At 43.3% G+C, this 14,616-nt stretch overlaps 1 protein-coding gene across 3 annotated transcripts in view; it reads right to left on the reverse strand.

Moving 5' to 3' along the window:
- MAP2K6 (mitogen-activated protein kinase kinase 6) overlaps positions 1 to 14,616 on the reverse strand; it is a 147,166-nt gene that overhangs the window by 68,661 nt on the left and 63,889 nt on the right. For all 3 annotated transcript variants that reach the window (XM_053297359.1, XM_053297358.1, XM_053297360.1), the window contains exon 2: positions 2,261 to 2,327. In XM_053297359.1, the coding sequence (XP_053153334.1) occupies positions 2,261 to 2,327 (67 nt within the window). The remainder of the gene's footprint in view (positions 1 to 2,260; positions 2,328 to 14,616) is intronic.

Below are 14,616 nucleotides of genomic sequence, written 5' to 3' on the forward strand. Positions count from 1 at the left end.
AGTGGTAGGTTCTCCTTTGCTGGAGGATTTCAAACAGAGTTAGAACAAGTGATACTGCAGCTATAGCAGTTTCCTGCTTTGAAAAGGGTGTTGGACTGGAAGGCCTCCAAGGTCCCTTCCAACATGAACGTTCTAAGATTCTAAATCAATAATTCAGAAAAACAGAATGCAGAAAGCAGCAGATAAAACCAATAAAGGAGCAAAAATTGTGAACATATAAAAGATAAATTAACAGCTTGGTAAAGAAGTGACATCTTCAGTCATCACCAAAACAACAGAAGAAAAAGAGATAGACAAACCTCTCAGGGTAGGAAATCCCACATTCTGGGTGCTGCAAGAGATAGGGCCCTCCCTCTCACACATCTCCAAGAACTACCTCAGAAGACTGCAATGCATGAAGAAGGTCCTCCCTCAGAGACCTTTGTGGATGTGTAGATGCATATGGGGGCATATTGGTATTGCACCCTCCACTTCCTCCAACCAAACTCCTTCCATACTCAAATGGAAGTATGGCAGTATTCTAGACCCTCCTGTCTTATGTCATGCTGGAATTCTTAATTTTATAGAAAGCTCAAGGAGAGCATAGTCACGTGTGAACTTTGGGTTTCAGGAGGGCCAATTTTGATAAGCACAGATAGGTACTAGATAGGACTATTTGGCTACAAATGCGAAGTGAGCCCAAAATGGGTGGGCTAGAGAAAAGACGACATGGTGCTCTCCTTAGTCTTAGCTATTTCTGTCACAGATTAATAAACAGTGGTTCAAGTGCCTGAAGGGCTGTCACATGGAAGAGGGCAAAAACTAGTTCGCTACTGCCCCAGAGGCCAGTACTCGATCTACTACAGTAGATATACAGGAAGGCAGATGAACATTACGAAAAATTTCTAAATGGTAAGAGCAGTTCAGCAATGGAAACAGTTGCCACTGGGGGCTCTCCAACAATGGAAGTCTTTAAGCAGAGGCTAAACAGTCATCTGTTGTGGATGCTCTAATTCTAGATTTCCAGGATAGAGCAGGGGGTTGGACTAGGTGGCCTACAGCCTACAATGACCCCTTCAACAGCCATATTTAATGCCAACACTGAGATGCTAAGGCATGGTGATTTATACTGTTGCAGTCTCCGATATCTGTCAATTATACAGAGCCTCTTGAGAGATCAAAGAGGTAAGAAATCAGAAAAATTGCTTTCCAGAAGAAAACTAAAGTCATCACATCATATGCAACAGCAGCATAAGGTCCGTGGTAGAAATCAAGTTTCACTTCATTGCTCTGGATGCTTGGTTGTGAAGGGAGATGAACAGTAGGTGATGTGAGGGAAGGGAATTGCAAATGCTTAGCCTTGAGGACTGAATTCAAACAGACATTTGAGATAAAGGCTTTTCTTTTGAGAGAAAGGCATGCTACAAGCACCATACAAACCACCCTGAGCCAGTTCGGAAGGGCGGTATAAAAATCAATCAATCAATCAATCAATCAATCAAATAAATAGGCAAGCAAGCAAGCATGGAAGAGAGAAACAACAGGGTGTTGCCCAGGTCTGCTAACAGACAGGACACATTAGAGAAAAAGGCCAGCTTGACAAAACCTCTCTAGCTTGAGACAAGATGAGAGCCTGTTGAATTGTCACAGAAACCTCACGTTACAAGCAAGACAGCAAATTTCATGGATCTGAAGTAATCTTTCTTAAGATTTAATCCACATCTAATTGAAATCAAGGAGATGTATTTCCAAGTAAATATGGTTAGGCTAAAAGATGAGCATATTTTCTTCTTATTATTATTATTTTTACATTTATATCCCGCTCTTCCTCCAAGGAGCCCAGAGCAGTGTACTACATACTTGAGTTTCTCTTTCACAACAGGAAAGAGAAATGTCAGGAAAAGTCTGAAAAATTTTCTAGCGTGAGACACAGTGTACATTCTGCCCTATATTCACTACCCTTGCATCTTGCAAGATTTACCTGTGCAATTTGACATCTGAGAATGCCAAAAAATGCCAGCAGAGACTCCTGTATGTAAATTATGTAAAAGTAACACTGAGTGGCTGCACAGTTGCTGACACTGCTGGGAATCACTGCTCCATCCTTCTAAGCTCAGGAAGAGTAGAAATAAATAATTGGTTGTTTTGTCACTCAGAATGTGTGAACCAAATGAATGGTTGTGCTATGATTAGTCAACTCCATGAATAACCCTTCCCTCCATACAATCAGGTCAACCCCTCTCCAACCTCAGCCCCACCGCAATGTGATTTCAAGACATACGTGGAGCTTGTCTGCGGTTGTTCAAATGCTTCTTTAGGAATCTTCAGCCCTGGATTTTTCTTTCTGCCTGTGAAAAAAAGAGTAAGTCAAGAGTTAGATCCAACTGCCCAGAGACTTAACTTTTGGGCAGTATACAAATATGTCAGATAAATAAATAAAATATTCTCATTAGGCTTTGGTCACATCTTGCTATATAGGGTTTGTCTGGTCAAATTTGACAAACACCAGCCAGGTCTTGTGGTGAACACTGAGGGTACAAAATTCAAAATACTGTATAAAAGGTTGTTTGTTGAAACTTCGTTTACATGTCAGGTTCTACCTGATGAAGCAAACAATTTAAACAAATTGATTTTTTCTAAGTATAGAAACTAGCAGCCCTCTTTCCACATTCTGTTTGCCTCTCCTGCATTCCATTCCTATGCTGAAGTCAGTTCTATTTAAAAGGGACATCAAATGCAGTATGTAAAAAAGAAACACAGTTCATATTCTACACATGTTCAATGTTGCACAATATTATGGGTTCTTGATATGATCATCTTTCTTTATACAATTAAAACATAAGTTTTTAGATTTTAGGCTATAGAGGGGGGAATTGTGTGCTATGCAGTAAATCTGGGAAACCAAAAGGCAGCTTTGAAAATGGCTTCTGGTCAAAGGGACCTTTGTACAGGAGAACCGTGTCACTTCTGTTGGCTCTCAATCCTTTGTTTCTCTGCTTTACTTCTCCCTACCCTTTTTGATCCTGAAGTGTGTTGATAACCATGAAAAGTCACATACTGTATGCAGCAACAAGAAATAAGTGAGGCAAATGAAACACTATATTTAAGAAGTGCATGAACTGGCGCTAAGAGCAAAATTAAATTTACAAAAAATATACAGAATTCAGGATATGCTCAGTCTTTCCTTTAACTGATCACCTTCGGAAGTAGGGACATGGGTCAAGCAAAATTGCTTGTCTTTGTTTATACAACCATCTGCCAAATATTTAAATCAATTTAATTTGAACTGTTAAAATAGGCTACTAAGTAAGCCCAACTATTTCAATCTTGAGCACAAATGGGGCATAAGCTCAAAGGGTGAACAAGCCAGGCTGGGCAGGAATCTATTAGGTTCCCATTCTGAAAGCAAAAGCAACCTAAAATCAGGTCAAAATAGCAAGGATTAGGATAAGTATACAGATGCTGTTTGGGCACCATATCCTCCAACATTTCACAGATTAAAACAGGGACACTTAAGCATGAATGAACGAGCTAGGGTCAGAGTCTGAAGCCCAGCAGCATGGTCTGGTGGACAACCACAAGGCCAAAACAATACAAAGATAAGAAGTAGAGTTACAAGTGCTTTTAATCTGATGGCTACAAAAGCAGCAAGGCAAGCTACAGACTACAAGGCAAGTTGTACTGCAGGAAGTCCTCAGACTTATGACACAATTGGTTCCTGAAAACTGCCTTAGGTAGAAACATTGTAACTCAGAACCTATTTTCCCAGAGGAAACAATATTGTAAATGGGGTTTTGGTTCTCCTCATTCTTTTTCCTCCTACTGTCAAAGCTGGTGCCGTCAAATCACAGTTGTGCAGACACACACAGTATTTATTTATTTATTACATTTATAAACCGCCCCATCCAGAGGCTCTGGGTGGTGCATAGCAGTGATGGTGGAGAATCCCTTCCCAGCTCTCTCTCACTTTTCTGTGGAAGCATGGGAAGCATTGGATAGCTCATCTCCACCTCCTCCTCCTGGACAATGGTTACACAAGGAAGGGGAAAGGGTGGGTGAGAAGTGGCATGTGAACTGGGAATGAACTGGGATGCCTCTCCTACTGTCACAACGCAGTAACTGAGCCAGGAGGAATGGAAGCAGTGTTCCCTCTAAGGCGTGTGCACATGCGCACGCTCACACATTTGTTGATATCCACTCAGTTAATTTTAGATCCCACTCAGGTTGAACTGGGAAGGCCCCATTTTGAATGCACATGTGCACACACTGCCTTGATACTGCCGCACAGAAGAAAACTCATTCCACACACAGATGGGGGAAAAACAGAGAGAGAACACTAAAGTGGTATCAGTAAGGGGGGGCCTCTTGGATGGGCAAGGAAGCCAGTCCCTTTGCCGCAGCAACAGCAGTCACAAGCACCACGAGTCTTTGTGACAATGTGAACCTTAGCTGTTATTGTTGCCTCCTTCTCCTCTACCAGAACACCAGCAGCCATCTAGCAGAGCCACCCTCCCTTGGAAAGTGTTGTAAAGTTGCAACAAGGTGGCAACATGCAAATGTCTTAAGTGCCATTCATCTCAACTTGAAGTGTCTGAAGTCAAGGACTGCCTGGAAACAAATATGCACTACTTTGCACTGTATACTCTTTAGAGGAGACGGGTCCCATTTTACTGCTGAGAAGGCATAGCAAGAATTGACAACCCTAAGTTCCATCAGTAAATCTATGGTAGAGAATTCTTAAGCAGAAAGAAAATTTAAACAATAATCAATGCCTCCGTGCATATGCAGAAATGTTTTCCCCACCACCACCACAGAGCAAATGAAGCCTCCCTCCTCTCCACACACTTCTTATTAATTCTAATACTTGTATATGTCTTTTCAACAACAGTTCTGAAAGTCATTTTCAAAGAAAACATAATGAAGATGGTTCTCTGTCCCAAATGGGCTCACAATCTAAAAAGAAACACAAAGGACACATCAGCAACAGCCTCTGGAGAAACCATCAACTTCTGCCAAGATTGAACAGGACAGTTGCTCTTCCTTTACTAAATATAAAAGAGCCACCATTTTGAAAGGTGCCTCTTTGAACCTTTCAGCCGTGGTTTTAATTGAGGAACCAAACAGCAAAGACTTACAAACAGAAGGTATATATCCCATTCAGATTAAAGCCCCAGTACCTCTCTCTTAGAATTTAAGCACTGGCTCCGCCTCCATTGCCTGACTACAGCCAAAGAACATGTACATTCTTAAGTACATGTTTGATCATGTTTCTTGAGGGATTCCGGTGCTTAACACTCCCAAGAACATGTTGAACTCTGGCTGAATCATATCATTTTTATTTATTTTTTTTGCCTAGTTGCTGACACTCATTTTACACAGACACAGGGCTCTTTTTGTGCAGCAATACTCATGGAAGTCCCCTTTCAGTGGCAACGATACAGTGTTACGTTACCTCAGAACAGAAGGAGGGGGAGCCTTTTGTGGGGGAGGCTTCCTCCAGGGAACAGGCTGGAGGGAGAAATCAGGCAGTAAAGCTACTGTTTGCCCCTTTTAAAAACATACCGCTGGCTACAGATGCATGCACCAATGCAAGCGAGAGGAAGAACACAGCCTACAAAGAATGAAAAACAAAACAAAGCTAAACGAAAAGCTCGCATCTAGCAGGGCTCTGGTGGGGTGGAGGCTAATTTTGCTGCTTATTCAGCACTTCAACCATCATTTTTTAAAGCTCTCTCATACTGGAATTATACCACAGCAGTCACAATGAAAATGAGGGTGCCACCTGTATTGGGGCAGGCAGTGGAGAAGAGTTATGCGCTTTCCGAAGTAATAAAAATGCCTTGAGGCAGAGCTTCTGTATTGCAAACTGTTGCAACAAAGTCGACAAATGTGTGTATTACATGAAAATCTGATCCTGGAGCAAGGCTTTCAGAATCAAGTTTATGACTATTAATGGTTCAGTCCAACTTCCTTTATCCACTAGCATATATCTGCAAGACGATATGGCATAGGAGAACTTGAGCTGCAAGTCAGAAATCACTTGTTCAGATCTCAGCTCAGCCATGAGCTCATGTATGCTATTAGGCAAACCACTATGGTTTCCCTAGCTGTTTGCCAAACATCCACTCTATCATATGGTATCCCTGCAATACTGGCCCACCTTACAGGGATGTTGAAAGAGCCCCTGAGATAATATATGGAGCACTACATAAATGTTAAGCACTTCATAAAAGTCACTGTATAAATACTAACCATTTTTTCCTCACTGGCAATATCCCCCCCCCACACACACACACAGAGTATGGCCATTTTGGATCTCTTTTTAGTGCGATTAGAGGTAAAAGTAGATTACATATTGGTCTCACAATCAGAGGTGTAACCAGGGGGAGGCAGGCAGGGCACGTGCCCTGGGCACCAGTGGCAGGGGGCGCAAAATGGCTGCCATACCCTGGGCGCCAGCGGCAGGGAGTGCAAAATGGCTGCCATGGCCCGCCCCCAACCACCACGCACACAAAAATATTTTTGTAAAAAATTTTTATTCCCCCAACTTCAATTCCAGTGGGCACTGCCGGGCAGGCCCGCTGCTGCCACTGTCCTCACCCCCCACTCCCGCAGGTGCAAGTTGCGAGATTTGAGTCTGGGTTGGCGGGCGGGAGCTCTCCCATTGATTGGCTGGAGAGCGTGTGCGGCGCCCCCACCCCAGAATCAGCGCATGCCAGCCTTCATGCAAGAGACGACCATGTGGGTTGGACAGAGAGAGAGAGACTAGCTGGGTGCTGTCCTGTTCGGTAGTTCCTCATGCTGTGTGTGCTGCTGCCGGCCTACGTTCATTGAGTTGATTTGGATTTAGAGATTCCTGTTTTCCATTGAGTTGTTGCTGACTGATTCATCTTGTACAGACTTACACACTCCCTCAGTGAGTCCAAACTTAGTAAGTGTAAACTGCTCTCAAATATAAAGATATGATTATCTCTCTTGTGTAGTGTGTGTGTGTGTCCATGGAGTCTGGAGTCGGTGGGGGGGGACTCTTGGATCATCTGCTGCTGAGAGTGGGATGCTTACTTTAGCAGGAATTTGTTTGCCTGTTATCCACCCTGCCTTTTTTTTAATGGAGATGTTTGCCAGTGGTGTAAAAGCAGAGGGAGAAAGACATATTTTTCGCTAGAACAATGTTCAGGAGCCCTCGACTTGGGCGGGCACTTCATGTTAGACTCTGTTCTGAATATTTCCTCCTTGGGGGCATGCGTTTAGCCACCATTCGGACGAAGAGCCCCTACACATGAACGACGACTGCTTGGGGGGGGGGCGGAGGTGCTGTGCTCTCCCCTTCTTCACAGACTCACAACGGATGCCAGCAGCAGTGACCCCCCACCCCCCGCTCTCTCTTGTTGTTGCCCAGCCCTGGCTACCGCCCGGGAAGCACCCTCAGTCAGTTGCTCCTCTCTCCTCTCCCCCATGGCCATTTTGCTGCCATTCGAAGCAGTGCGTGCCGGTGGTTGGTGCCTGCTCCACTTCGCCTGCTGCTGCTCATGCCTTCCCCCCCTGCCCCGAGGCCCCAGTGGGGTGCTGCGGCCCTGCTCAGGGCGATCGCGACAGGGTTCCAAGGGCATTGGAGGACCGTGGGGCGGCAAACGGAGGACATGATTTAGGAGCATGACACAGACCGTCCGCCGTCCGCCTCCTCCCTCCCTCTCACATCTGCCCCCTCCACAAGCACTCTCCTCGTTCTGCCTTCTAGGACGGAGAGCTTGCTCTGCTCTAGTAAGCAGCGGAATGGGCAGGCTTCGGTTTTGTGAGTAGTAGTTTCTTCCAAACTACTTGTTTCAACAGGGGTACTTGTATAAGAGGGATTTGGCAGCCTTCGAGTGTCCCCACCCCACCTTATATGTTTTCGCTTGTGATTCTGTTGATGATGATTTGCTCTCATATCACGACCAGTTTGAACCAAATCCCCCCTCCCTTTTAAAAAATAATTATTTAGGGGTTTGTGCTTGTAGTTAGTTGATTTTAGAACTGTTAGTTTTAGGTAGGGGTGTGCACGGTCCGAAATTCCCCCGGTCCGGCACGGGGGGGACTGTTACTTTAAGTGGGGGGTGGTAGTACTTACCCACCCACCCCCGCCGCTCTTCCCCCTCCGGCACTGGTCCTTTGAAAAATCTTCTTGGGGCGGCAGAGTTCCTCCCTGCCGCCCCTGCCCCCGTCGTCGTTCCTTAAGGGTTAAGAGAGTAGAGCTAGCGGCGCGCATGCTCCCTTCATGGCGCGTGCGCTCGTCTCTGTCGCTGGGGCGCACGCGACGCATACGTCACGCGTGACATATGTGGCGCACACACGCCAGTGACAGAGATGAGCGCACGTGCCGCGAAGGGAGCATGCATGCCGCTAGCTCTACTCTCTTTAACCCTTAAGGAACGATGACGGGGGCAGGGGTGTCAGGGAGGAACTCTGCCGCCGCAAGAAGATTTTTCAAAGGACCAGCACCGCAGGGGGAAGAGTGGTGCGGGGGGGGTGGGTAAGTACTACCACCCCCCACTTAAAGTAACAGTCCCCCGCCCATCTGAACCGCCAGACTTCCGAACCGGTCAGAAGGGCTTTTCCATTGCACCGGACCAAAACCATGCACACTACTAGTTTTAGGCAGTGGAAGCTAGGAATATGGGGAAAGGAAGGAGCCTCAGTCTAAACAAATTAAAATGAGTCATTTTATTGCTTGTGAAACAAATCGTTTGGCTTCAAACTCAGGGGCAGACATGAGAGGGAGGAGAGGACGACATAGGGAGGTCTGTGTCATGTGCCCCACAGCCCTCCCTCCCTCCGTTGCTCACAAAGCTAGCCAAAGCCTGGCGGGGGCGGGGGGAGAGAACAGGCAAACTAATTCCTGCTAAAGTGACACATTTCCAGTGAGGGTTAGTCCGCATTCACAACACACAGAAAATGGGAGCTTTGTGCCACTACTCACTATACAGATTATTGTGACATGAGCTGTTAAAGGTGTGAGGGAGGAAGAGAGAGAAAGAACTGTTTATCTCATTTCAGCCTCGGTAATAAATGTCTTATCAGATTTTTTTGAAAAAAGAAACCAGAGCAAAAGAACCAAAGACATTCCTGCTCTTCAAAGTCCACCCTCTCTTTCACACGCACGCACTTAGGAGAGCATCTCCTCAAGTTGTAAGAAAGTTGAGTTTGGGAGCAGGGCTGTAAATGATAATCTTGGACTGGGTGGGAAAGTACATGCATTTGTGAGCAAAACTCTTAAATGACCACCTATGTTTAAGCTAAATCTGTACATTCGGGGACAATGTAAAATAGACTCAGAGACACTGGACCACCTCTTTTTGGTGTAGGAGTGTGTAAGCTGTCCAGTTACACAGAATGCTTCAAAAAGTAGAATGGGGAGGCATTGCTATCAAAAACAACGCTTTACCCACCAACTAGAACAGTCCCTTTCATCACTCAAGTCACATCGTCCTTACAGGAAGAAAATGACACCCAAAGAAATTTAAAAAGAATAACTAGTTTGTTTTGAATATATCAAAACGTGGGTTGCTTTAAGAAAGACACTTATTGCAGTGATACTCAAAAAATACTTACTAAAAGTAAGACTACACTGACTTGAAGGAAATGTTATTAGAATTGAGATCATTGAGTTCTGTCATTGCCTATGAAAGTATTCTTGATCCACTGCTAGTATGATTTTAAAAAATGAAATATATCTCTGTGTGTGATTTGTAAAAAGAAAAAGCATTGACCTGATCCAGTAGTTTACTATACATGTGATCATTCTCTCTCTCTCTCTCTCTCTCTGGCATAAAAGTCAAGCTAAATCAAGGTTAAAGTACACTGCAAACAAAGAATTACTTCCTGTAAACTATAACAGTAAAGGCTTAAAATGCAGCCAAGAACATACTTTACCTAGAAATGTGTGTTGGGGGGTGGTGGTGGAGAGGATTGCAAGAGGATGTGTTCGTGCACTCTGAAACTGGAGCATGTAAGTCGCTGACAATGCTTTGCACTGTCAAGGGCCATTTGAAATGTGAAGGTTTTTAACATTAGACCTGAACAAAAGCTGGTTGCAACATCAAAATAATATGCACATCTAGAGAGATTCTATTGTTTTGTGTTTCCTCTTCAGCCACTGGCTGTGATTTTAATTGTGCTGGAGGATATTCATTAGAGCCAGCATGGGGTAGTGGTTAGAGTGCTGGACTAGGACCCGGGAGACCAGAGTTCAAATCCCCATTCAGCCATGAGACTTGCTAGGTGACACTGGGCCGGTCAATTCTCTCTCAGCCTAACCTAGCTCACAGGGTTGTTCTGAAGATAAACTTAAGTATGTAGTACACCGCTCTGGGCTCCTTGGAGGAAGAGTGGGATATAAATGTAATCATCATCATCATCATCATCATCCCCCCCCAGTGAGGCACTACCTTGGCATGGTTGTGGGGCTTGCGTGCTCTGAGGAAGGTGAGAGCTATGCCAGAGGTCCAACCATACTGGACAGTTCTCACCAGAAGAACCAGACAAAGAATGCCTCTCCCATCAACAATATGGTGAGATGTAACTTTAATAAATCTATAACAGATCGGTCGTCGCCCGGGTCAACAAGGACCACGCCAGGTGCTGGAGTCCCTGGACATCTGGTGGCAAGTAGGCAACAGGACTCAGGATCTTCAGTTGCGCAACCAGGGCTGGAGACTGCAAGGTTACTAGAAGAAACGTCGCTTAACCAGGAAAAAATATACGGAAAATGCCAACAAGGAAATAATGATCTGCTATTACAAGTCTAGTCCAACTAGAAGAGGTTATTTAAAAAGAATGTACCAAATTTGGAAAGAGAAGCATCCAGATACAGAAATAACAGAACAAAGGCTAGAAGACCAGAGAAGATTCATAATAAGAAATAAAGTATTCACAGGAGTTGAGATGGAAGAACTGCAAAGAGCAACACAGGCTCAAGATATGGAAGAAGAATTACCACCAACTGAAGAAGTTGCTCAGGCGCAGGTGGAGGAGGTGTTGGAAATAGAGGATGCCACTATTGCTGAACTGTTTCAAAAACAAAGCCAGGCAACCGACCCTTTGCCTGCACCTCAAAAACCCAAATGCCGTTTAACAGAAAAGTAACAAGAACTAAAGCAAAAAATAACTGAGCAAATGAACCAAACAACCACCAGGGTTCGACTTCCAGCTCTAAAAACAATGGCCAAAAAACAAATTGCACAGGTATTAAAAGATGTCAATGCTGCACTTGCAGAAATAACAACCAATAATTTGCAAGAAACAAACCAACTCATGTACAGTGCAGCAACAACAACAACAACACAAGAGCTCGGATATAAGATCAATGGACCTGTAAAAAAAAGAAAGTAGTACATCACCTAAATGGAAGATTAGATTAGAAAATAAAATCTTCAGGCTTAGATCAGATGCTAGTAAACTGAAAGATATGAAAGACAAGAAGCTGAAGAATGAAAACACCAAACAGTATCTGATCCAAAAATACCACCTAGATTCAAGGAAAATTAGAGAAGTCCTGGAAATAATAAAGCAGCAAATAACAGCAGTGTCAAAGAAGATTAGCAGATACGAAGCCAGAATTACACAACACAGGCAGACTCTCCAATTCCAGTCGAATCAGAGACGTTTCTACCAAAGCATAGAAGGAGAAACTACAAGAAATGTCGAAACACCAAACAAAGAAGAAACAGTGCAATTCTGGGGGAAATTATGGGACAATCCAATAGATTATAATAAAAAAAGCAGGCTGGATAAAAGAGGTCGAAAAATGTAACCAACAAATGCAAGATCTAATAATAACACCAGAATTAATAAGTGAAAGAGAAAAGAAAATTAAAAATTGGACTGCGCCAGGCGATGATGAACTGCATGGCTTTTGGCTTAGACACTTAACAAGCCTTCATAAACAACTATCAGAACAGTTCAATCACATTCTGCAAGGAGGTGATATTGAACAATGGCTAACAACTGGCAAAACTCATCTCATCATGAAAGAACCAGCTAAAGGTGCTGTTCCAAGTAATTATAGACCGATAAGCTGCCTGCCAACCATGTTCAAATTATGAACTGGAATAATAGCAGATGAAGTGATGCAACACTTATTTACTAACAAACAGCTTCCAGTTGAACAGAAAGGAAATTGCCCAAACACCAGAGGCACAAAAGACCAGCTGCTGATTGACAAAATGATTTTAGAAAATTGCAAGAGAAGAAAAACAAATGTTGCATGGATTGTTGCATGGACTGATTACAAGAAAGCCTTGGATTCATTGCCTCATACATGGATACTAAGATGTTTAGAAACAACTGGTGTCAGCAAAAACATTCAGATATTTATAAAAAGAGCAATGAGCATGTGGAGTACACAGTTAACAATCAATGGTGAGACACTTGGACAGGTTAGCATTAGAAGAGGCATTTTCCAAGGGGACTCACTATCCCCTCTGTTGTTTGTAATCGCCATGACCCCGCTTTCACAAATATTAAAAAAAAACAGGCCATGGATACCAAACATCTAAAACATCAAGTAAAATCAACCATCTGCTGTACATGGACAAGTTGTATGGAAAGTCCCAGTCAGAAATCGAATCACTGCTAAACACTTTCCGTATATTCAGTAGCGATATAGCAGTGGAGTTTGGACTAGACAAGTGTGCTGCATTAATAATGAACAGAGGAAAAATAACAAAAACAGAAGGAATAGAACTGCCCAATGGAAGCAACATCAAGAACCTGGAAGAGAAAGAACATTACAAATACTTGGGCATTCTCCAGGCTGATAACATTGTACACACTGAAGTTAAAAGAGAAAAATCCTCAAGTCCAAACTCAATGGCGGGAACATCATACAAGCCATAAACACTTGGGCTATTCCTGTTATCAGATACACTGCAGGAATAATAGACTGGACCCAGGCAGAGCTAGAGACTCTAGATCATAAGACCAGGAAAATAATAACCATCAGTAATGCTCTGCACCCCCGCAGTGATGTAGATAGGCTATACCTCCCTCGCAGCTCAGGTGGAAGAGGAATGCTGCAAGTCCATCAAACAGCAGAGGAGGAGAAAAGAGGCCTTGAAGAATATATCAAGGACAGTGAAGAAGATGCACTTCAAATGGTCAATAATGAGAAACTATTCAACACCAATGAAACAAAGCAGGCCTTCAAGAGAGACCAAGTCAAGAACCGAGCAGAAAAATGGAAAAATAAGCCACTGCATGGTCAATATTTGCACAATATAACTGGAAAATCAGACACCACCAAGACCTGGCAATGGCTTAAGAATGGCAACTTGAAGAAAGAAACAGAGGGTTTAATACTGGCTGCACAAGAACAGGCACGAAGAACAAATGCAATAAAAGCAAAAGTAGAAAAATCAACAACAAACAGCAAGTTTCACCTTTGTAAAGAAGCAGATGACAGTGGACCACCCAATCAGCTTTTGTAAAAAGATCACACAGACTGACTACAAACAAAGGCATGACAAGGTAGCAGAGATGATACACTGGAACATCTGCAAAAAATATAAGCTACCTGTAGCCAAAAATTGGTGGGACCATACAATTGAAAAAGCTGAAGAAAATGAAGATGTAAAAATATTATGAAAAACAGACAAACATCTGCCACACAATACACCAGATATAACTGTAGCCGAGAAGAAAGAAAAACAAGTCAAAATAATCAACATAGCAATACCAGGAGATAGCAGATTAGAAGAAAAAGAAATAGAAAAAATCACCAAATACAAAGATCTACAAATTGAAATTGAAAGGCTGTGGCAGAAAAAGACCAAAATAATCCCAGTGGTAATTGGCGCCCTAGGTGCAATTCCAAAACAACTTGAAGAGCACCTCAACACCATAGGGGCCACAGAAATCACCATCAGCCAATTACAAAAAGCAACTTTACTGGGAACAGCCTATATTTTGCGACGATATCTATAATAACCAACAGTATTGATGATAAAATTCAGCCATCCCAGGTCCTTGGGAAGGACTCGATGTCTGGATAAAAACAAACCAGTCAATAACACCTGTCTGACTGTGCAAACAAGAAATAATAAAAAAAACAGCAGCACATGTTTAGTCTGTAGCTTCAACCCAAAATGCAGAATATCTCGGATGGGGAAAATGAAGGTGCCAGTCTATAAACTGTCTTGACGCCTGCCTACGTGCCTCTGAACAACCCCAGTGAACAACCCAATCTTCTCTTAGCAATTGTATCACCTTAAAACACAAAAGCTAGGCTGCTCATGTGGAGTGCCAGAATCTGCTGTTCTGATTCTCTTACAGTACTGGTAGTTCCTCAGTCAGGATATCAGCCACTTTTTCTCTTCATGGATATTAACGTATGAAGCAACCCCAAGACAAAGGCTCACATCAGACAATTCATATCACCATCTTTTCTAGAAGTTATGACATGCACCCTCCTGCTAAATTCACGTGCCTGACTAAACATAAAGTTTCCTGGTTTGTTAAATTGTCATTTTCCATGACATCCATTAAATGTCAAAAAACAAGTAGTAGTTTGAGCGATCCCTACAACCAGAATGTAAAAGTAAAACCAAACCATGGTTTCCTAGCCTGGCTTGTAGGGACTGTTTAAGCCACAATTTCCCAAAT

This window comes from Hemicordylus capensis, chromosome 2, assembly GCF_027244095.1.
Source record: "Hemicordylus capensis ecotype Gifberg chromosome 2, rHemCap1.1.pri, whole genome shotgun sequence".
Lineage (NCBI taxonomy): Eukaryota > Metazoa > Chordata > Lepidosauria > Squamata > Cordylidae > Hemicordylus > Hemicordylus capensis.